Here is a 21631-nt window from a genome sequence, read left to right as displayed (position 1 = left end):
GCCGCGGCGGGCTCCGGCCTCGCGCCCGCGGGTCGGGGAGGGGCGGCGGCGGGGGTCGCGGCGGCGCCCACTGACCGCGCGGCCCCGCCAGGTCGCCATGCTGCGGGAGGGGGCGCGCGCGGCGGACCGGCTGAGCGGGGCGGCGGCCCGCGGCGACGTGCGGGAGGTGCGCCGCCTGCTGCACCGCGAGCTGGTGCCCCCCGACGCCCGCAACCGCTTCGGCCAGACGGCGCTGCAGGTGAGGCCCCCAGCCCCAGCCCGCCCTCGGACGTGGTGGCCAGCCGCGGGGAGCCCCGGCCCCCCCCCCCGGGCGCTGTCGCAGCTGGGGGTGGGCGAGCTCGGGGTGGGGGCGGGAGGGCTTGCAGCAGGCCCCCGGGACTCCTGGTTCCCCGCGCTCGGAGGGCCCCTTTTCTGTGCCGAGGTCCTTCCTACGAGGTGGGGGTTCAGCTTCTTGGGGTCCCGGCTTCACGGAGCAGGGGCGCAGCGCAGGCTCCTTGGGGCCCCCGCGCGGACATCTGACCCCTGCAAGAGCCATTCCGTGGCTCCCTGAGGACGGTGCACCTTCTGGGTGATCTCCTCGGACGCCTGAGTCCTCGTTCCTGGCGGTCGTGCGGGTCCTAGGCGTCTGGAGCTCCCCAGAGAAAAAGCGTCATGTTGCACGAGGTCCCTATCCCCTGCGGGGGGCACTTTGCAGGGGAACCCCGTTTTTTGCAGGGAGTCAGATATCCTGAGGAACATCTTAGGCCGGAGGGACCTTTTTTCGGAGAAAGGGGTTTCAAATTCCTTAGGCATCTTCTCTTGAGAGCGCTGTCAATGTATCTGGGGGGCAGGTCTCGGCCTAGGGGGCGCCATTTCCCCTTGTGGTGGGCTCTGGTTCCTTGAGGGAGGGCCTTTGTTTTCCTGAGGGCTACTGTCTTTGCTAGTCTCCTTGTATTTTTAACAACTTCTTGGGGGTCCCTATTCCCAAAACCTGTTCTCCGGAGTCTCAGATTTCCTGGGGGCTTGTGTTCCCTGGGGTCCCCTTCCCTGGCATTCTCTCTTCCTGGATGACCCTGCTTTCTCTAGTGACCTCTTTTTCTGGACTCCTGACCATCGGTCCCCACGTACGTAGGTCATGATGTTCGGGAACCCCGCCATCGCCCTGGAACTTCTGAAGCAAGGTGCTAGCCCCCATGTCCAGGACGCGTCTGGCACCAGCCCCATCCACGACGCGGCTCGCACGGGATTCCTGGACACCCTGAAGGTCCTGGTGGATCACGGCGCCGATGTCAACGCACCCGATGGCACTGGGGCACTCCCCATCCATCTGGCCATTCAGGAGGGCCACAGCGCTGTGGTCAGCTTCCTGGCCCCCGAGTCCGATCTCCATCACAAGGACGCCAGGGGGTTGACGCCCCTGGAGCTGGCAAGGCAGAGAGGGGCTCAGGACCTCGTGGACATCTTGCAGGGGCACATGGTGATCCTGCTGTGACCCCGGGACATCCTCTCCAGCAAGAGAACCCGCGGGGTTACGTGTCAGAAGAGGGGAGAAGAAACACTTTCTCTCCTCTTACCTCCTGCGGAAGGGGGAGGAGGACCAGTTTGAGGCTTATTGGTGTTGATTTCTGGGGTGCGTGTGTTTGGGGGATGTTTCTCCTTTGTTTTTCTAACCCCGTTTGGTGTGTTGGACAGAGAAGGGCTCCTACAGGCAGCAGCGACCAAAACGGTTCAGTTTCCTCTGCAACCCAGGCTGCCGGGCTGCAGGCCGGACTCGGGGTTCCAGAGCGAGGGGGTGGCCCCCGGGGCTCCCGGAGCCTGGTGGCCCGGGCCGGCCGTGCTCCAGAGATCCCTGCAGTGTGCACTCCGTTTGGGGCATGGGAAGGGTGGGTGAGTGTTTCAGATCAATAAAAGGGTAGCATGAGTTCATTGCATATTCTGACGGAAGCTCGTATTCCAGTCTCTTGTACAGCGTTTTAAAAAAAAAAGATCCTATTTATTAAGCTTTATGGAAAAGTTGTTGCGTGATAATTTAATGTTTCTACCCATTAAATTAAGACTAGTGCATGATCACGGCGCGGGTGTCTGTTGGTTTGTGAGGCTGGGATGGAGAACGGCGGGGGTCGACCACCTGGGGGTCGCGGGCCACGGTCCTCCCCGGGCGCTGGGCGCGGAGCTGGGTGGGGCGGCGGTCGGCGCAGTCGGAGCGGAAGGGAGGCCGGAAACCGCGAGTGGAGAAAGGGCCCCGCATGTCAGCTGGGTGCCGGGAGCCCGAGGGCGGGGAGGTGGGCGGTGGCTGCGGCCTTCCCCGCAGGGGCGTGGCCAGGGCGGGGCTGCGGCCTCCGCCCACCGGAAGGCCGGGGGCGGGGCTGGGAGCGCCACGCAGGCCCCGCCTCGTTTTAAACCCCCGAGTGGGCGTGGTCGCGGTTAGCCACGCCCCTCGCGGGGTGCCAGCCGCGCGCCTGCGCAGTGGCCGGGCAGCCGCCATGCCGGAGCCGCGCGGGTCGTCTCCACTGCGGGTGAACGCGGCGTTCGCGGCGCGGTACGGCCGCTACCGGGAGCGCGAGGAGCTGCAGCGGCGTGAGTGCGGGGCTCCGGCGCCAGAGGGGTGGTCGGGAGCCGGGGGCCGACCTGGCCCCGGTGACCCGGGGGACCCCGTCTGTGCCCCGCAGTGAAGGATCGCTACGGGGACCCGGGCAGCGGCGGCGACTCCAGCTCCGAGTCCGACTCCAGCGACGCGCGCGTGGTGCGCCCCCCGCCCTCGCGCCCCGACCCCGGCCCCAGGGGCCCCCGGCCCCTCCCCAGCCCCCAAGAGGCCTGCCACTGTTCAGTGCACCCCGACCCAACTTCTTCTGAGGCCCTCCCCTCCCCTCCCTAGTGGGTGCCTCCCTCCCCGGCGGGGTCCTCTGTCCCCCCCCCAACACGGGCGCCACCTCTCCTTCCTCCTCGGCCCACCCGTCTCCATGCCCGGCGTCCGCCAGGGCTCCCTTCTGAAAGCGGCTCCCCCTTTCCTGCCCTAGGAATTTGACCCCCAACAGGAGCGCGATTTCTACAGGACCCTCTCCTTGTTGAAGAAGAAGGACCCCCGCATTTATCAGAAAGATGCCACCTTCTATCAGAAAGCAGGTCCGGGCGGGGGGCTGCTTCCTCGGGGTCCTGCCGGTTCTTGTGAGTCCTGAGTGGATCGTTTTGCAGCCGAGTGGCTCGGATTACGGCCTGGTGGTGGTGGTAATAAGGATTACAAGCAGGGCCTGGTGCTGCATGCCAGCAATCCCAGTACTCGGGAGGTTGAGAGGGGAGGACCACAGATTCACAGCCAGCCTCTGTAACTTAGACTCTGTCTCAAAATAAAACAGGGCCGGGGGTGGTATAGTTCAGAGGTAGGATACCCTGGGTTCAATCCCCAGTACCACCCAAAATAAGTAAGGACTACAAATAATCTTTGACCAACAATGGGCTTACATTCCTAAGAGCCCAATGTAAATTAAAAAAAAAAAAAGTCGAAGCCAGGTGTAGTGGCCCACCCTGTAATCCAGATATTTGGAAGGCGAAGGCAGGGCAATCAAAAGTTTGAGGCCGGCCTGGTCAACTTCATGAGACCCTACCTCGAAATAAGAAATAAAACCAGGTATGATGACATACATCTGTTTTATTTTTATTTATTTTTTTTTGCGGGTCTGGAGATGGAACCCAGGGGCATTTGACCTCCGAGCTACACCCCCTGCCCTATTTTTTATTCTCTATTTTGAAACAGGGTCTCACTAAGTTGCAGAGGGCCTCACTAAGTAGCTGAGGCTGTCCGCGAACCGCGATCCTCCGGTCTCAGCCTCCCGAATGCTGGGATGACAAGCGTGCGCCACCACGCCCGGCTGACATACATCTGTTTTAAAAACAGGCCAGGTGCCAGATAGGGTGGCGCACGCTTGTCATCCCAGCATTCGGGAGGCTGAGACCGGAGGATCGCGGTTCGCGGACAGCCTCAGCTACTTAGTGAGGCCCTCTGCAACTTAGTGAGACCCTGTTTCAAAATAGAGAATAAAAAATAGGGCAGGGGGTGTAGCTCGGAGGTCCAATGCCCCTGGGTTCCACCCCCAGACCTGCAAAAAAAAAAAAAAAAAAATCCAGGCATGGTGGCGCACTCTTGTAATCCCAGCATCCGAGTGGACAGCCTCAGCTACATAGGCTCTTTACAACTCAGTGAGACTCTTTTTCAAAATAAAGGGTAAAAAGTAGGGCTGGGGGTGTGGCTTGGAGGTAGAAAGCCCCTGGGTTCCATCCCCAGTACCGAAAGAAAAAAGATGGGGGTATGTGTGTGTGCATAAATCCATTGACTACCCTAATAATAAACCCACCACAAAGTTGAAAGGTCTAAGTTGAACCCTCCCCAATCGGGGACCTGTCGCAAATGCCTGCCGCTGCTCCAGCACGGACAGCTGGTCGTCTGGGCCCCGCAGGTGGAGGCAGGGAAGCGGGGTGCTGGGGACTGAAACCTCCGTCCGCCCCTGGCCCTGCCCTCGGGGACTCTGCCGGGACCGTGGGTGACGCAGGTGTCTCCTGGCCATCACGCAGCATCCTCCTCCTCGGAGGAGGAGGAGGACGAGGAGGAGCCTGCGGCCTCGGAGAAGCCAAAGAAAGTGCGACCCATGTACTTGAAGGACTACGAAAGGAAGGTCATATTGGAGAAGGGAGGGTAAGAAGTCTCAGCAGCCCGAGACCTTGGGAGGTGGGACAAGCCCACGGTTCCAGAGTTGAGGGGACCCCAAGGACCACCCTGGCGGATTCAGCAGCTCCCCACCCCAAGGGGACACGCTCTCCGTGGAGAGTACAGATGGGGTCACACCTAAGTTGAGAATTTACCTCTGAATAAAACCCTTGTGAAGTCGAGCCCTCTCAGTTGAGCCATTGTGAGTCGGTGGCCGGATTCTAAAGGCCGTCTTTCCTTGCACAGCAAGTATGTCGACGAGGAGAATTCGGACGGGGAGGCCTGTGGCCGGGACCTCGAGGTGGGTAGGGTGGAGGCTGCAGGTGGCTGCGGGCTCCAGGCTGGCCCCAGGCCCATGCGGCTCTCTTCTCTGTAGCAGGCCTCATCTCGGAGCTACGTCGAGGAACAGAGGGCGCTTAAGGAAAGGTGAGCCCGGGGAGCAGGGAGTGGAGGCCGGGTGGGGGGAGGCTGGGATGGAAGCAAGCTGTGTTATTTGCTCTCTACCTAGCTTTCTTATCTGTTAGAAAGGGGTGAATGTCCAGGCTCTACTCTGAACTTGTCACGAGAGGGCTTGAAGACTGAGGCAGGAGGATCGCAAGTTCGAGGCCAGCCGGGGCACAACCCTGTCTCACAATAAAAAGGGCCGGGGTAGCCAGGCGTGGTGGCGTATGCTTTTAACCGAGCATTCGGGAGGCTGAGACAGGAGGTTCGCAGACAGCCTCGGCGACTTAGTGAGGCCTTTTGCAACTCAGTGAGACCCTGTTTCAAAAATAAAGAATAGAAATAGGGCTGGGGTTGTAGCTCAGAGGTAGAATGCCCCTGGGTTCCATCCCCAGTACCACACACATACACACAAAGGCCTGGGGTAAGCTCAGTGGTAGAATTTCCCTGGTTTCAATCCCCAGTACCACCAAAAATGGGGGGCCCACAAGCCTGGGGCTTGTAGAGGTGCTTAACTCTGGGGCTTCGTAGCCCGTCCTGAGGCTCGCCGTCTGTCCTGAGCAGCTTCCGGCCGTTCGTGGAGGACAGCGCGGATGAGGACAGTGCAGGGGAAGGTGGCTCTGGGTTGCTGCAGAAACATGCTAAGACCAGGGACGAGAAGGTGGGTGCAGGCGCTGGGGCGGCGGGCTCCGGGCGGCGGGCTCCTGCAGGCGCTCAGCGCTGGCCTCCCGCAGGCCCAGGAGGAAGCCGACTACGTGGAGTGGCTGAAGGGACAGAAGGACATTCCCAACCCCGAGGCCCTGAAGGAGCTGGTGAGACGTCACGCGGAGGTCCTGTGGTCCAGACCCCAGCCATCCAGAGCGCACCAGGGCAGCCCCAGCGGCCGGGGCTCAGTGGAGAGCGCATGGTCAGCGTGGATGAGGCCCTGGGTTCCTCCTCGGCACCACAAGGACAGTGCAAAGTTAGCCGGCGTGGGGACGCACGCTTGTAATCCCAGTACCCGGGGAGGCTGAGACAGGAGGATCGCTGGTTCAAGTCAGCCTCGGCAAACTGAGTTAGACTCTCGGCAACCTAGCGGAGGCTCTGTTTTCAAATAAAAAGGGGCAGCAGGCTCCCTGCACCTGTGATCCGGGTGGGCCGCTCTAGGCTGGCGGTCATGTTTGGGCTCCCTGCATCTGCTTGGTGCCCGCGCCGCCCTCCTTCCCCGGCCCTCAGTCTGGGTTCTGGGTTGTGTCCCCGCCCCTCCTAGACACATCTCAAGGAATACTGGAACGACCCAGAGCTGGACGAAGGGGAGCAGTTCCTCCGGGATTATATCCTCAACAAGAGATACGAGGAGGAGGGAGAGGAGGACGAGGAGGAGGACGAGGAGGAGGAGGAAGGGTGAGCTGCGCCTGCGGTCCCCTTCCCAAGTGCAGGAGCCAGAGGGCGCTGCATGCTTATTTCCTTCACATGGAGGGTGGCACCTGCTGGCATGGATTCTAATCCTGACCCTCTGCTCCAACCTCCTGCCTCAGTTTCCCTACATTTAAAATGGGCAAAACCATCATGTTGGCACATGCTTATATTGGTAGTCAGAGACAGGAGGTTCGAGGCCAGGGTCAGCAACCTATTGAGACCTTTAGCAATGTAGTGAGACCCGTTTCAAAATGTAAAATAAGGCAAGGTGCACCATGCAATCCTAGTACTTGGAAGGCTGAGATAGGAGGATCACAGGTTCAAGGCCAAGCTGCAGCAACTTAGCAAGGCCCTCAGCAATTTTGTGAGACCCTATTTCGAAATGAAAAATAAACCGGGCGTGGTGGCGCACGCTTGTAATCCCAGCATTTGGGAGGCTGAGACCAGAGGATGGCGGTTCGCGGCCAGCCTCAGCTACTTAGGCCCTTTGCAACTCAGTGAGACCCTGTTTCAAAATAAAATAAAAAATAGGGCTGGGGGTGTAGCTCAGAGGTGGAATGCCCCTGGGTTCCATCCCTAGTATCACAAAAATAAATAGAAAATAAGCCAGATCTGGTGGCACGCGCCTATAATTCCAGTACTTGAAGCCAGGCCCGTTGGCAGCTCCACCTCGTCGAGCCCTCCTGGGGATTAAAGCGCTCATGGGTGTCTGCCACTGGCCGACCTGGCTCTGTCTCGCCCTCAGGGCCCTGGGCCCCCCGGTCCAGCTGGCCGTGGACGACTCCTCGGACGAGGGCGATCTGTTCCTGAAGAAGCAGGAGGACTTTGAGCACAAGTACAACTTCCGTTTCGAGGAGCCGGGCTCGGCCTCGGTGTGTGGCCCGGGCTGGGGGTCGGGGACGCCAGCCCCCGGCCGCCCGAGAACTGCGGGTCACCTCCTGGCTTCTGTGGCACCAGCTCAAGACCTTCCCGCGGAGCATCGCGTCCTCCGTGCGCCGTAAGGACGAGCGCAGGAAGGAGAAGAGAGAGGAGACCAGGGAGCGCAAGCGGAGGGTGAGTGCGGCCGCCCGGAGCCCACCGCCACCCACCTCCCGGGAAGCCCATGGCCGCCCGCCCTGCCCGCCACCCGGGGAGCCCATGGCTGTCCACCTCCTGGGTAGCCCACGGCCGCCCGCTCTGCCTACTACCCGGGGAGCCAACGGCCTCCCGCCCTGCCTGCCTCTCGGGGAGCCCATGGCCGCCCGCCCTGCCCGCCTCCTGGGTAGCCCATGGCCGCCCACTCTGCCCGCTGCCCGGGGAGCCCATGGCCGCCCGCTCTGCCCGCTGCCCGGGGAGCCCATGGCCGTCCGCTCTGCCCACAGGAGAAGGCCCGGAAGCAGGAGGAGCTGAAGCAGCTGAAGCGCCTCAAGAGGAAGGAGATCCTGGCCAAGCTGGAGAAGCTGCGGCAGGTCACCGGCAACGAGACGCTGGGCCTGGAGGCACGGGACCTGGAGGACGACTTCGACCCCGCCCGGCACGACCAGCTCATGCAGGTGCGGGCCCTGCTCACCAGACGCGTGCCTGGCGCCCGTCCTGGCCTGTACTGTGGGTCTGACATTGATGAGCGGCTGCTGAGTGCCAGGTGTATACCCGTGCACTTGGGCCCCACTGGGCTCCCGCTCGTGATTAGTGTGCATGGGTGGGGTGGGAATCGCAGAGTGGTCCCCTGGCCAGATCGTCCAGCGGCGAAATAGTCTGAGGGGCTGGGCATGGGGACACGCGCCTGCCATCCCAGAACTTGGAGGCTGAGACAGGAGGATCGCAGGTCCGAGAACAGCCTCAGCAACTCAAGTGAGTCTGTTTCGAAATAAACAAGGGCTGCAGTGTAGCCCGGAGGCCGGAAGCTCCCGGGCTCAGTCCCTAGAGCCACACAGCGGAGGCGAGTGGCGGCCAGCTAGCCCGGGATGCGGCGGCACGCCCCACGGCGCTGAGCAGCCTAGGCCCGCAGGCCGGAAGGAGCTGTGGGTCGTGGGACCTCATGGCAGCAGACGCGGCTGACGGCAGCAGCGGGTCCCGCTCTGGGAGTCACACAAGGGGCAGGCAGCGTCCTCATGGCCCCCTGCAAGGCCAGGCTGCTGACCTCCAGCCCCGACCCCGCAGAGGTGCTTTGGGGAGGACTTCTACGGCGCCGCCGAGGAGGAGAAGCCGCAGTTTGAGGAGGAGGAAGGACTGGAAGGTGACTTTGGCTGTCCTTGGGCATGGGGGGCTGCCGCCAGGGTCCCGCCCTAACCTCTCCTGTCTGTCCTCTCTGGACCCAGAGGACTGGAACTGGGACACGTGGGGTGGGCCGGAGCAGGACGGGGCCTGGAACCAGCAGGAGCCGCACTGCGAGGACCCCGACTTCAACGTAGGTGCCGCCACTGGGGGGACCCCGGGCACCCTGGGGGCTGGTGGGAGCTGACCCGCTTGGCCTGGCAGATGGATGCCGACTACGACCCCAGCCAGCCGCGGAGGAAGAAGCGGGAGGCCCCCTCCACCGGCAAGAAGAAGCGCAGGTCCCCCTTCGCCACCGCCGTGGGGCAGGAAAAGCCCGTGTTTGACCCTGGTGAGGCCCAGGGACCCTGGTGGCGGCGGGGGGCCGGGGGGCCCGGAGCAGCCAGCAGCCGGGCTCTCTGTCTCCACAGAGGACAAGACCTTTGAGGAGTACCTGGACGAGTACTACCAGCTGGACTACGAGGATATCATCGATGACCTGCCCTGCCGCTTCAAGTACCGCGCCGTGGTACCCTGTGACTTCGGGCTCAGCACGGAGGAGGTCAGGCTCCTAGGCAGGAAAGGGACCTGGGGCGCCCGGGACACGCTGAGCCCAGCCTAGGCCTGTCTGCTCGCCTCAAAGATGACAGTAATAAACTGGGCTTGGTATCGCGTGCCTATAATCCCAGTGCTTAGGCTGAGACAGGAGGACTGCAGGTCTGAGGTCAGCCTTAGCAGTGTAGTGACTCCTGGCAGCCTAGCGAGACCCTGTTTTAAAATAAAAAATAGAGCCGGGCTTGGTGGCGCATACTTGTGATCCCCGCGCTTGGGAGGCAGAGACAGGAGGATCGTGCTGGTTCGGAGCCAGCCTCGCTGGCTTAAGAGACCCTGTTTCCAAATTAGTATATAAAATAGGTTTGGGAGTGTAGTCCACAGGTAGAAGGGCTTCCAGGAACCCCAATACCACCAAAAAAAAAAATAGGAGCCAGGCACGATGGCGCACGCTTGTAATCCCAGCATTTGGGAGCCTGAGACAGGATGATCACAGTTTGCGGACAGCCTCAGTACTGAGTGAGGCCCTGTGCAACTCAGACCCTGTTAAAGGGTAAAAATAGGGCTGGGGTTGCAGCTTGGAGGTAGAATGCCCCTGGGTTCCATCCCCAGTACCGCAAAGGCGGCCTCGCCGGTGGGCCAGCTTGACCCGAGGTCCCTTCTCACCCACACAGATCCTCTCTGCCGATGACAAGGAGCTGAACCGGTGGTGTTCCCTGAAGAAGACCTGCATGTACAGGTACTGGCCGGGCGGGCGGTGGGCGGCGGGCGATGGCTCCCGGAGCATGGGCGACAAATGTCCCCGGGGCGCCCGCAGGTCAGAGCAGGAGGAGCTGCAGGACAAACGGGCGTACAGCCAGAAGGCCCAGAACTCGTGGAAAAAGCGGCAGATCTTCAAGTCGCTCTGCCCAGAGCAGTAAGTGGCTGGGAGCCGGGCTGGCCAGCGCCCTGATGGCAGCATGGGCCGGGGGGGTTGGGGTCCATCTTTTGAGCCCTGGGCTCTGATGATTCCTGGCCACATCTGTGACCTTGGGCCGCCAACTCCTGGTTCTCTCATTGGCTTGTTGAAGAGTAAGAGTCACTTCCTAGCTCGGCTCTATGGAGCATGCCTGCCATCCCAGTACTTGGGAGGCTGAGGCAGGAAGATCACAGGTTCAAGAACAGCCTCAGCAACCTAGCAAGGCCCTGCAACCTAGTCAGACTGTTTCCAAGCAAATATAAAAGTGGCTGGGGTGTAGCCTGAAGGTAGAAAGCCCTCGGTAAAGCTATAGCGGGTTGGTTTATGTGAGTAGCGCAGGGCCGGCCAGGCGCAGACCACATTTCCCAGCATCACCACCGGCCCTTAGTCTAGTAGGGCAAGCGGCTCTGGGGTCAGACCCAGCTTGGTTCCCAGAAGGGGACCAGAATCACCGCGATGTCGCCCCTTCTGTCCTCATCTGTCAACTGGACCAGCGCGGCCTGAGCCCTGACTTTTTCCCCTTAGGACAGAGATGTCCACAGAAGCCACCGGGAAGCCACAGAGAGACGTCAGCCCACAGGGACACCTGCCGGCGCCTGATGGGGCCTGTGGCAAGCGGCCCCCACCAGAGAGCCCCCTGGCCCCGGAGGACGAGGCCCCCGCGCCATCCTCTGGGAAGCCCACCCCCCAGAGACGGAAGAGGGGCAAGAAGACGCGGCTGTTGGGCCCCACGGTAACGCTTGGTGGCCGCGAGTTCAGCCGCCAGCGGTTGCAGGCCTTTGGCCTCAACCCCAAGCGCCTGCACTTCCGCCAGCTGGGCCGGCAGCGGAGGAAACAGGCGAGGGCCAAGAGCTGAGCCCAGGGCAGCGGAGCAAGGGGCCCCGGGGCCCTTACACTGACCGGCCTGCTGTGCACAGCCCCGGGCTCCCTGTGGGCCAGCAACCAAGGCTACCTGCACGGCCGCTAGCCCCTGGAGCCCGCGTACCCAGGACAGGAGCCCAGCCACGCCAAGTGCAACAGCTTTATTACCCCAGTAGCCCGGCCCCGGGCCGGCGAGGGGCGCTGCTGGCCCGCGCTATGGCGCTGGGTCAGGCCCTGAGTGGGTGCGGAGGCCCTGAGTGGGCGCGGAGGCGGGCGGCCCTGGAAGGCCTGGCCCAGCCTGTTCCTGGACAGGCTTCCGCTGGCTGTGGAGGGCAAGAGCAGGGAGCCCCGTCACCACGAGTTCTCGTGCCCATCCCGAGATGGCATAAATAAAAAAATAAATAGTCTCGCATCTTCTGCCCATCCCCTCCCATTACAAAAACACGAAGTCTTCGGTGCTTGGCCGCTTGGCCCTGAGCAGGCGCCCGGGGCGAGGGGGCCGGGGTGCGGGCTGCAGCGGCTGAGCGCAGAGGGCCTCCGCGTGGTGGTCCTGAGCGTGGCCCTCGGCCAGGGTGAACATGGGGTACCGCTCTGTGGCTGAGGAGGAGCTGAGGACCTGTCGGGAGGAGAGCGAGGCTCAGCGCCAGCAGCGGCCCTTGGGGAACTGAGGCCAGGAGAGGCAGGGCCTGGCCAGGAGACTGCTGGGCTGCGGAGGGTGCCCCTGCCGTCTTCCCATAGGCTGGGGCGGGGTCCGGCCACCTGTCCCAATGCACACAGCTGGCCCCAGGCTTTTCACATGCATTCCGTTTTGCTCTCAGCTAAACCCGGGACTTAGGCCGCCTGTCACCCCAGCACTGGAGGCTGAGACAGGATCGTGGTTCACAGCCAGCCTCAGCTACTGAGTGAGGAGGCCGTTTGCAACTCAGTGAGACCCTGTTTCAAAATAAAGGATAAAAGCCGGGCGTGGTGGTGCACGCTTGTCATCCCCTCGCTTGGGAGGCGGAGACAGGAGGATCGCACGGGTTAGAAGCCAGCCTCAGCTACTGAGTGAGGCTCTCGGAAACTTAGACCCTGTTTCCAAATAAAGTATAATATAGGTCTGGGAGTGTAGCCCGGAGGTAGAAGGTCTTCCAGGAACCCCAGTACCACCAAAAAAATAAAAAATAAAAATTAAAGCTGGGCATGGGTTCGGTCCCCAGTAGCGCAAAAAGTAAATAAAAAAATAGGGCTGAGAGGTGTAACTTGGAAGTAGAGTACCTCCAATACCCAAAAGCACAAAGGTGGGCTTCTCTGGCTTATGGAAGCAATCATGCATGCCGAGCTGCCTCGTTTGGAAGTCTGGAACTTGGGAGCCTCCTGCCTCAGCCTCCCGGGTGGCAGCGCCGCAGCCCAGCTCAGCCACACGCAGGCCCTGTTCCTCCTCCAGCCCAGCCCCTCGCTCACCCTGGTCAGCTCGGAGCAGAGCGTCTCAAACTCCTTCCTGTTGCCAGCATAGAAGCCCACGGTACAGCTGGGGTCCATCTTGGCGAAGGCCATCTTGCGGGGTGAGGTACAATGGAAAGACTGAGGAGACAGGGGAGGGAGGCTCAGGGCTCCCACCCCTCCCTGGGCCCCAGCCCCCCTGGGGTCCCGCCTACCTCCAGGGGGAAATCAGCCTGGCTGACATCCACGGTGGGCTGGCAGTAGTGGGGATCCAGGTAGAGCAGGAAGTCATCTGCAGGGGTCAGATGTGAGCGGGGCGGGGCGAGCAGGCGGGGGCGGGGCGGGGCGGGGGCGGGGCCTACCTTGGTAGCCAATGAAGTACAAGGAGTGCCGGGGCTTGCCGCCCATGATGCCTAAGCACAGTTCTGACCTCAGCAGCTCCTGCAGGGAGGGTGGGAGCAGCAGCTGGGCTATCAGGCGGTCATTCAACACTTAGCGGACGCCTACTGTACCTAAACCCAGCCCTGCGCAGGGACCAAGACAAAAACCTCTGCCCTCCTGGAGCGGGCACTGTGGCACAGGAAACACGCGGGGAAGGTGAGCGGGGAAGTTACTCATCAGCGGCGATACACAGCCTTCCCAGTACTCGGATTACAAGCCTGTGCCATGCTGGCTGGGCTTTGCGGTTTTATTTAGGTTTTTGTGGTGCTGGAGATGGAACCCAGGGGCAATTCTGCCTCCTCACTACCGCCGCCCCAGCCTTATTTTATCTTTTATTTTGAGACAGGGTTTCACTAAGTTGTGCAGGGCCTAAGTTGCTGAGGCTGGCCTCGAACCTGTGAGCTTCAGCCTCCTCCTGTCTCAACCTCCCAAATACTGGATGTAGGTGCCGCCCACCACACCCAGCCCTGCCTCTTCTGCCCGCCTCTGAACCCCGTTACCCACGCCAGTTGGTGGCTCACAGAGGTGCCCCATGACTAAGTTTTTCCCCCTTTCTACTTTTATTCTAAGACACAGTCTTGCTAAGTGGCCCAGGCAGGCTTCAAACTTGAGGCCCGCCCGCCTCAGCCGCCCAAGTCCTGGGACGCCAGGTGCGTGCCCACCTGCTCTGCCCCAAGACTACTGAGTACAGATGCTGAAGGAGACGTACTCTGATCCTGACGGCTGACGAGCCTGGGGGCACCCACCTACCTTGACGCAGGGCACGTACACGGGGTTCAGGGTCTCACCGCCCAGCCTCACGGGCACCAGGATGACCACGGATTTCCACTCGGCTGCGGGGTCCTGCCGAGCCACCAAGCGGGCCACGTCTGCCTTGTACACTGGGGGGAGGGCAGCGGCCAGTCACCTCCCTCCTTCTGTCCACGCCCTGGAAGGTGCCCTCTGGCCCCAGAGGCCCAAGGCCACCTGCAGCCCCTTAGTTGGCGAGGTGTGTGTGTGTGTGTGTACTGGGGATTGGACCCAGGCATTCTACCGCGAGCTACACACTCAGCCCTATGTTTTTGTGTGTGTGATGCCAGGGATGGGATCCAGGGGCATTCTACCTGTGAGCTCCACTCCCAGCCTAGTTTTTTTATTCTTCATTTTGAGACAGGGTCTCACTAAGTTACAGAGGACCTCACAAGTTGCAGACGCTGGCCTCGAACCTGCGATCCTGTCTCAGCCTCCCAACTACTGGATTACAAGCGTGCGGCACCATATCTGAGCCTTTGGAACTGACGTGGAAGGTGGTAGGAATACTGTCAGCTCCTGCTTAGTGCCCCTTTACGTGTTACTGATTCGCTGAGCCCTCACCAGTCCCCTGTGGCAGAGGAGACGGTGCGCAGATGCGTTCCAACTGTGTGTCGAGTGAATGGAGCGGGCACGGTGCTGCACGCCCACAATCCCAGCACTTGGGAGGCTGAGACAGGAGGATCGCAGGTTCGCAGCCAGCATCAGTAAACAGCAAGACCCAATTTCAAAATAAAAAAGAGCCAGGTGTGGTGTCACACGCTTGTAATCCCAGCATTTGGGAGACTGAGACAGGAGGATCGCGGTCCACTGCCAGCCTCGCTACTTAGTGAGGCCTCTGCAACTCAGTGGGACCTTGTTTCAAAATAAAGAATAAAAAATAGGGCTGGGGAGCCAGGCATGATGGCACACGCTTATAGTCCCAGCATTCGGGAGGCTGAGACAGGAGGATCGTGGTTCGAGAACAGCCTCAGCTACTTAGTGAGGCCCTCTGCAACTCAGTGAGACCCTGTTTCAAACTAAAGACTAAAAAATAGGGCAGAGGGTGTAGCTTGGAGGTAGAATGTCCCTGGGTTCCATCCCCAGTACCGCAAAAAAAAAAAAAAAAAGGTCTGAGAGTGTAGTTCTGATGTAGAATGCCCCTGGGGTTCTATCCCAAGTACCGCAAATAAATAAATAAATAAATAAATAAACAAACAATAAATAAATAAATAAACAAACAGAGCTGGGCATGTAGATCTGCCCTGAGTTCAAATCGCCAGTATGGGGTGAATGAGGACCCAAGAGCAGTTAAGTCTCCATTACTAAAGCAGAGCCCCTCAGGATTCGAGGAGACGGACGCTCGCCTCCTGCAGCGGCCCAGAGCCCTCCCTGAGGCTTCCACTGCCTGGAACGGGACCGAGCGCAGGCAAGATGCCTACGAGCCGGGCCCCTGTACCTGTGCAGTCCTGAGACACGTACACCACCAGGCGGGCGACCTCGGGGCAGCTGTCCACGGCTTTCCTGGGGGCAGGAGGCAGGCCTAAGCTCCGGCGGCACCCAGGGGCCCCCGCCTCCCGCGCGGCCCTCACCTGAGGATGTGCGCCACCAGCGACGGCCCGTACCAGTCACCGGCCTTCTTGCCCGAGCTCTGCCCAAGCTCCACCAGCCGGTGCAGGCCAAAGGGGGCGCGGGGGTGGTCGGCGAACCAGGACACGATCTGCCGGTGCCGGCGCTCCTGCTCCAACTCCGGGGTGCCGGGAGCCCGGTGCAGGGCCGCCCAGCGGGCAGGCCCCCGGTACCGGCTGGGAGAGGCCGAGCCTGAGAGGTCAGGGGAGCCCAGGCCAGGGCCCTCCACCCACGTCCAGTCTGGTGGGAAGGAGTCCAGTCAAGTGATGATCCAGTGTGTGTGTAACACTGTTCCCAATTGCTTTTTTTTTCAGGGGGAGGTGCTGGGGCTAGAATCCAGAGGCATTCTACCCCCCCACCTCCCCACACCCACAGATTTTTAAAATTTGGAAACAGTCTTACAAAGTTGCTGATGCTGGCCTCAAACCTGTAATCCTCCTGTCTCAGCCTCCCAACTACTGGGATTACAGGCAAGTGCCACATATTTGGCTTTAACACACAATGGGGGGGGGGGGTGTGCTGGAAATTGAACCCAGGGGCATTTTACCTCTGAGCTAACACCCAGCCCTATTCCTTACTTTGAAACAATGTCTCAATAAATTACAGAGGACCTCACAATAGCATGAACCCATGATCCTCCTGTCTCAGCCCAAGTACTGGATTGCAAGTATGCCACCACCATGCCTGGCTTTTTAAATTTTTTCTTTTAGATTTTTTTTTATTGGTGCATTATATTCATACAACATATTGGGGCATGCCTGGCTTTTTAACACACAAGTCTTTTCTACTTTTTTGGGGGGGGTGGGTACTGGAGATTGAACCCAGGGGTATTCTATCTCTGAGCTACACCCCTCAGCCCTTTATTTTGAAAGTCTTGCTACGTTGCTGAGGCTGGTCTCAAACCTGCCATCCTCCTAACTCAGGTTCACAAGTACTCAGATTTCTGGGATTACAGGCCTGGGCCATAGCACCTCGCTGGAAGTGTAGCTCGGAGGTAGAATGCTTCTGGGTTCCATCCCCAGTACCACCAAAAATAAATAGAGCCGGGCGTGGTGGCGCACGCTTATAATCCCAGCATTTGGGAGGCTGAGACTGGAGGATCTCGGTTCGTGGACAGCCTCAGCTACTTAGTGAGGCCATCCGCAACTTAGTGAGACCCTGTTTCAAAATGAAGAATAAAAAAATGGGGTGTAGCTTGGAGGTCAAATGCCTCTGGGTTCCATCCTCAGACCCGGAAAGATAAATAAATAAAAAATAAAGAAGCAAATAGGGCTGGGGATATAGCTCAGAGGTTTCAATCCCCAGTGCCACACACACACGCTTAGTTTGCAAACAATCCTACGACCAATGGCAGAGGTTGGCATTAGTCCTGGGGCACACACCCCTGTCCTCGCCGGCAGGGCTCACCTCTTGGCAGGAAATGCAGCAGCAGGCCCTGAGCCAGCATCATCTGGCCGCTGCGTAACATGCATCCCCATCCGCAGTCGGAGGTCAGGCTGCACCCGGCCAGGGGCGGAAAATCCCTGCGGTAAGTGAGCCACAGCCGGGACACAAAGTCCTGCTGGAAGCGCTGGATGTCACCTACGAGAGCGGCTGTCAGCTGCCACCGGGACAGCTCTGGGCTCCTCCCCGCCCGGCCGGCCCAGCTCACCCTCGCCCTCGAATCGGTAGCGGCGGCCGCAGAGGTGGAGGCTGGAGACCTTGCTGAAGCTGGTCCGGCTTTTAACCGCCCAACCTGAGCAGACGGGCAGCCGGCTGGGTGAAGCGTGCACGCCGGCGAGGGGTGCACGGCGGAGGGGCCCGGCCCCGGGGCGGGCGCGCGGGCACGCGTGCGACCCCGGCGGGCAGGGTGCAGCCGGCTGCGGGTGCGTGCGGGGGCTTCTGCAGGGGGCGCGGGGAAGCGGGAAGTTCGCCCAAGGTCGGCCGGCGGGCGGGGGTCGCTGCCCTGCGGCCCCTCCTCACCGTACTTGACGTTGTTCCAGGCGGTCAGGAACCTGGCCTTGAACTTGTCCACTTCGTCCGGCTCGGCGGGGGCGGCTCCGGCCGAGCCCAGCGCGGGGCCGCAGGCGCCGGGGGGCCCCAGGCCGTTGGGGTCCGGGGCTCGGGGCCCCCGGGGCCTGCGGCCCTCGGGCCGGCGCGCGTCCTCGGGGCCCCCGCTGCGGTACTGCGCGGCGGCCGGCGACACCGAGTGCATGGGCGCGCCGGGACGCGGGCCCCGGGGATGCTAGGCGGCCCCCGCGCCCGGGCTCCGCGAGCCGGGCGCCATCTTAGCGGGCCAGGCCCCGGATGGAGGCGGCGGACCGGCCCCGGCCCCGCCCCGGCCCCGCCGCGCCCCGACCTGCCCGGGCCCCGGGGCCCCACGCCCGCCTAATCGCTCCGCCCGGGCGGGCCGGCTCGCGCTTATCGGAAGCCCCAGAGGCCGGAAGCCCCGCCCAGGGCACGCCGCGTCACGTGGCCACGCCCTCTACGCACGGAGGCCACGCCCTCTGCGCTCCGTGGGCCGCGCCCTTGCGCCTCGTGGCCACGCCCTCGCGCTCCGTAGTCACGCCCTCGCGCTCCGTAGTCACGCCCTCGCGCTTCGTAGTCACGCCTCTGCGCTCCGTGGCCACGCCCTTGCGCCTCGTGGCCACGCCCTATGCGAACTGTGGCCACGCCCTTGCGTTTCGTGGGCTACGCCCTTGCGCTCCGTAGTCACGCCCCTGCGCCCCGTGGCCACGCCCTCGCGCCCCGTGGCCACGCTCCTGCGCACTGTGGTCACGCCCTCGCGCCCCGTGGCCACGCCCCTGCGCCCGTGGCCACGCCCTCGCGCCCCGTGGCCACGCTCCTGCGCACTGTGATCACGCCCTCGCGCTCCGTAGCCACGCCCCTGCGCCCCGTGGCCACGCCCCAGGCAGCCCCCTCCGCGGGCCTGGAGGCGTGGCCGTGAGCGCGCACCTGCGGCTCGCTGCGCCGCGGCGCCGCAGCGCCCCTCCGCGGGCTCCCGACCCAGACCCCTCCGCAGCCTGGTCCCAGCCTCCTGGGCCTCAGTTTCCTCCGGTGCAAAATAAAGAGTTCCAGCCGAGCGTGGTGGCTTGGGCGGCTGAGACAAGAGGATCACAGGTTTAGGGATAGTCTCAGCAACCAGTGAGACTCCCATCAACCTCGGGGGACTCTGGAAATGAAAATGAAGCAGGGCTGGGGATGTAGCTCAGAGGCAGTACGCCCCGGTGCAATCTCCAGAACCACCACCGAAAGAAAGAAAGAAAGAAAGAAAGAAAGAAAGAAAGAAAGAAAGAAAGAAAGAAAGAAAGAAAGAAAGAAAGAAAGAAAGAAAGAAAGAAAGAAAGAAAGAAAGAAAGAAAGAAAGAAAGAAAGAAAGAAAGAGAGAAAGAGAGAAAGAAAGAAAAGAAAGAAAGAGAAAAAAAGGGTTGGGGTTGTAGCTCGGAGGCAGGATGCCCCTGGGTTCCATCCCCAGTACGCAAAAATAAATAAATAAATAAATAAATATTAAATAGGGCTGGGGATATAGCTCAGAGGTAGAATACCTCTGGGTTCAATCTGCAACATGTGCGCACATGTGCATGTGTGCACGCAAACCAAACACACACACACACACACACACACACACACACACACACACAGTAGTATTTTCCTAAGTTACCTGAAGCCCAGGTTCCATCTCCAGCATTGCAAAAAAATAAAATAAAATAAAATACAAAAGAAGAAACAAATTGGCCCGCCCCGACATAGGGGTGCCAGCTCCCAGGTCCCCCTGCTCAGCTAAATCAGCTAGGCTTTGCCCCTGTTACTACATTCCAGTGTCTGCGCATGCACTTTTTTTTTTGTTTGTTTTTGTTTTTGTTTTTGTTTTTGTCTTGTTTGTGTGTGTGTGTGTGTGTGTGTGTGTGTGTGTGTGTGTGTGTGTTTGGTGGTACTGGGGTTCCTGGAAACCCTTCTACCTCCGGGCTACACTCCCAGACCTATTTTTATACTTTTTTTATCTGGAAACAGGGTCTCCTAAGCCAGCACGGGCGGCTGGCTTCGAACCTGCGCCATCCTCCTGTCTCCGCCTCCCGAGCGCGGGGATGACAGGCGTGCCCACCGCGCCCGGCCTGCACGTGCGTTTTTATCCTGGGTCTCTCAGCAATTCCAAAAATGTTTCCGTGCATCTCCACCCAGTTCCCAGGCCCCTTGTTGAAATAAATCACACCCTGGAAACACCTCCCAGGCTGAGAGGTGGCTGGAATAAATTACACACTCTTAAAGAAAACAGAAATACGCAGGCGGGCGCGTTCTCACGGTCCATCAGTCTCCTCAAACTCCCCTGGTTTCTTGGAGACAGCCTGTCTTCCCTCTCATCCCACCACGAGTGAGGGGGCGCTGGGGGTTCACACACACACACACACACACACACACACACACACACACACACCCTAAGGCAAAGTGAAAACCCAGTGATACAAAATGAAATTCTCTGAGCAAATGTTCTAGAAATGAGTTCATTTAAAAGAATATAAAACTCAGCTGAGAGCCGGGTGTGGTGGCGCACGCCTGTAATCCCAGTACTTGGGAGGCTGAGACAAGAGGATCGCAGGTTCGAGGCCAGCCCCAGCTAATAAGTGAAGCCATCCGCAACTTAGTGAGGCTCTGTCTCAAAATAAAGAATAAGAATAAAAAAATAGGGCTGGGGGTATAGCTCAAAGGTAGAATGGCCCTGGGTTCCAGCCCCAGTACTGCAAAAATAAATAAATAAAATAAAACACAAAAATAGGGCTAGGGATATGGCTCGGAGGTAGAATGCCCTTGAGTTCAGGCCACAGTACTACAAAATAAACAAAGAAAAAAAGGAAGAAAGAAAGGAAAAAAGGAGGGAAGAAATAGAGCTGGGTTTGTAGCTTGGAGGTAGAATGCTCTTGGGTTTAATCCCCAGTACCACACAGAAGAAGAAAAAGAAGAAAGAGGAGAAGGAGGAGGCCGGGCATGATGGCGCACGCTTGTAATCCCCGCGCTTGGGAGGCTGAGACAGGAGGATGGCGCAGGTTCGAAGCCAGCCTCAGCTACTTAGTGAGGCTCTCAGCAACTCAGTGAGACCCTGTTTCCAAATAAAGACTAAAAAATAGGGCTGGGGGTGCAGCTGTGAGGTAGAATGCCCCTGGGTTCCAGCCCAGTGTCACACAAAAAAACCCACAACAACAACTTCCTTCCAACCTGCATCCTGAGTAGTTACTAGGTCAAGCACTGTGTCAGGGGTGGGTACCTGGTGATACTGTTCCTCTCTTCTGTGGGCCCTGCAGGGGGGGTCCTGGGAGATAAAGGAAGAATTTATTAAAGGAATAATTACATAGTTGCAATTACAATAATGATTAAGTAGCAAAATACAAGCTTATTAAGGGGGGAAGTAATCTAGGCGGGGACTTTGATCCAGGAACTTTTCAGAGTAAGCCACAGCCCCCCTGCCAGACCCTGTTTCTTTTCTCTCTCTCTCTCTTTTTTTATTTTTATTTTTTATTTTTTCCAGCACTGGGGGATGGAACCCAGGGGCATTCTACCTATGAGCTGCACCTCCAGCCCTATTTTTTATTTTTATTTATTTATTTTTATTATTTTTTTAATATATACATTACATTGTAAATTTTGGACTTTATTTTTTTTTTTTATATATTTCATTGGGAAACGGGGTCTCACTAAGTTGCTGAGGCTGGCTTCGAACCTGCGTGATCCTCCTGTCTCAGCCTCCCAAGTGCAGGCCCTATTTTTTATTTTGAAACAGAGTCTCACTGAGTTCCAAAGGGCCTTGCTGTCCTTGAACTGGGATCCTTCTGTCTCAGCCTCCCAAATCCTGGGATTACAAGCATTCGCCACCCTGGCTTGAATTGTGTACTTTGTGTGTGTGTGTGGGTCTGGGGATGGAACCCAGGTACATTCGACTTCCGAGCTACACCCCCTGCCCTATGTTTTATTCTTTATTTTGAAACAGGGTCTCACTAAGTTACAGAGGGCCTCATTAAGTAGCTGAGACTGGCAGCAAACCGCGATCCTCCTGTCTCAGCCTCCCGAATGCTGGGATGACAAGTGTGAGCCACCTCCCCAGCTTGAATTTATGTGTATTTATTTATTTATTTATTTATTTATTTATTTATTTTTGTGGTACTGGGGGTGGAACCCAGAGGCTTTCTACCTTCGGGCTATACTCCCAGACCTATTTTATATTTTATTTAGAAACAGGGTCTCACTAAGTCCCTGAGAGCTTCACTAAGTAGCTGAGGCTGGCT

At 59.4% G+C, this 21631-nt stretch overlaps 3 protein-coding genes across 3 annotated transcripts; 2 read left to right on the top strand and 1 right to left on the bottom strand.

Moving 5' to 3' along the window:
- Positions 1–97: 97 nt before the first annotated feature.
- Positions 98–1471, top strand: CDKN2D (cyclin dependent kinase inhibitor 2D; the record flags this gene model as incomplete). Its single annotated transcript, XM_080715141.1, has 2 exons — positions 98–238; positions 1112–1471. The coding sequence occupies 2 exons, from the start codon at positions 98–100 to the stop codon at positions 1469–1471; spliced, it is 501 nt and encodes a 166-aa protein (XP_080571267.1).
- A 982-nt stretch (positions 1472–2453) lies between these two features.
- On the top strand, positions 2454–11115 carry KRI1 (KRI1 homolog; the record flags this gene model as incomplete). Its single annotated transcript, XM_080715105.1, has 19 exons — positions 2454–2556; positions 2649–2722; positions 2997–3102; positions 4546–4666; positions 4925–4979; positions 5055–5104; positions 5684–5780; positions 5854–5931; positions 6369–6502; positions 7263–7389; positions 7475–7570; positions 7879–8049; positions 8657–8732; positions 8815–8903; positions 8975–9101; positions 9181–9311; positions 9976–10040; positions 10119–10217; positions 10785–11115. Exons 1-19 carry the CDS (start codon positions 2463–2465, stop codon positions 11113–11115), a joined length of 2121 nt encoding a protein of 706 aa, XP_080571231.1. The 5' UTR covers positions 2454–2462.
- A 438-nt stretch (positions 11116–11553) lies between these two features.
- On the bottom strand, positions 11554–17574 carry ATG4D (autophagy related 4D cysteine peptidase; the record flags this gene model as incomplete). The annotated part of the gene is made up of 10 exons (XM_080715104.1): positions 11554–11736; positions 12564–12683; positions 12758–12834; positions 12905–12983; positions 13734–13864; positions 15211–15275; positions 15344–15620; positions 16788–16961; positions 17032–17115; positions 17343–17574. 10 exons carry the CDS (start codon positions 17572–17574, stop codon positions 11554–11556), a joined length of 1422 nt encoding a protein of 473 aa, XP_080571230.1.
- Between the last annotated feature and the right edge of the window lie 4057 nt (positions 17575–21631).

Source organism: Muscardinus avellanarius (assembly GCF_963383645.1).
Source record: "Muscardinus avellanarius genome assembly, chromosome: 18".
NCBI lineage: Eukaryota > Metazoa > Chordata > Mammalia > Rodentia > Gliridae > Muscardinus > Muscardinus avellanarius.
The sequence above is the reverse complement of the archived record's forward strand: the minus strand, read 5'-3'. Positions and strand labels throughout refer to the sequence as shown.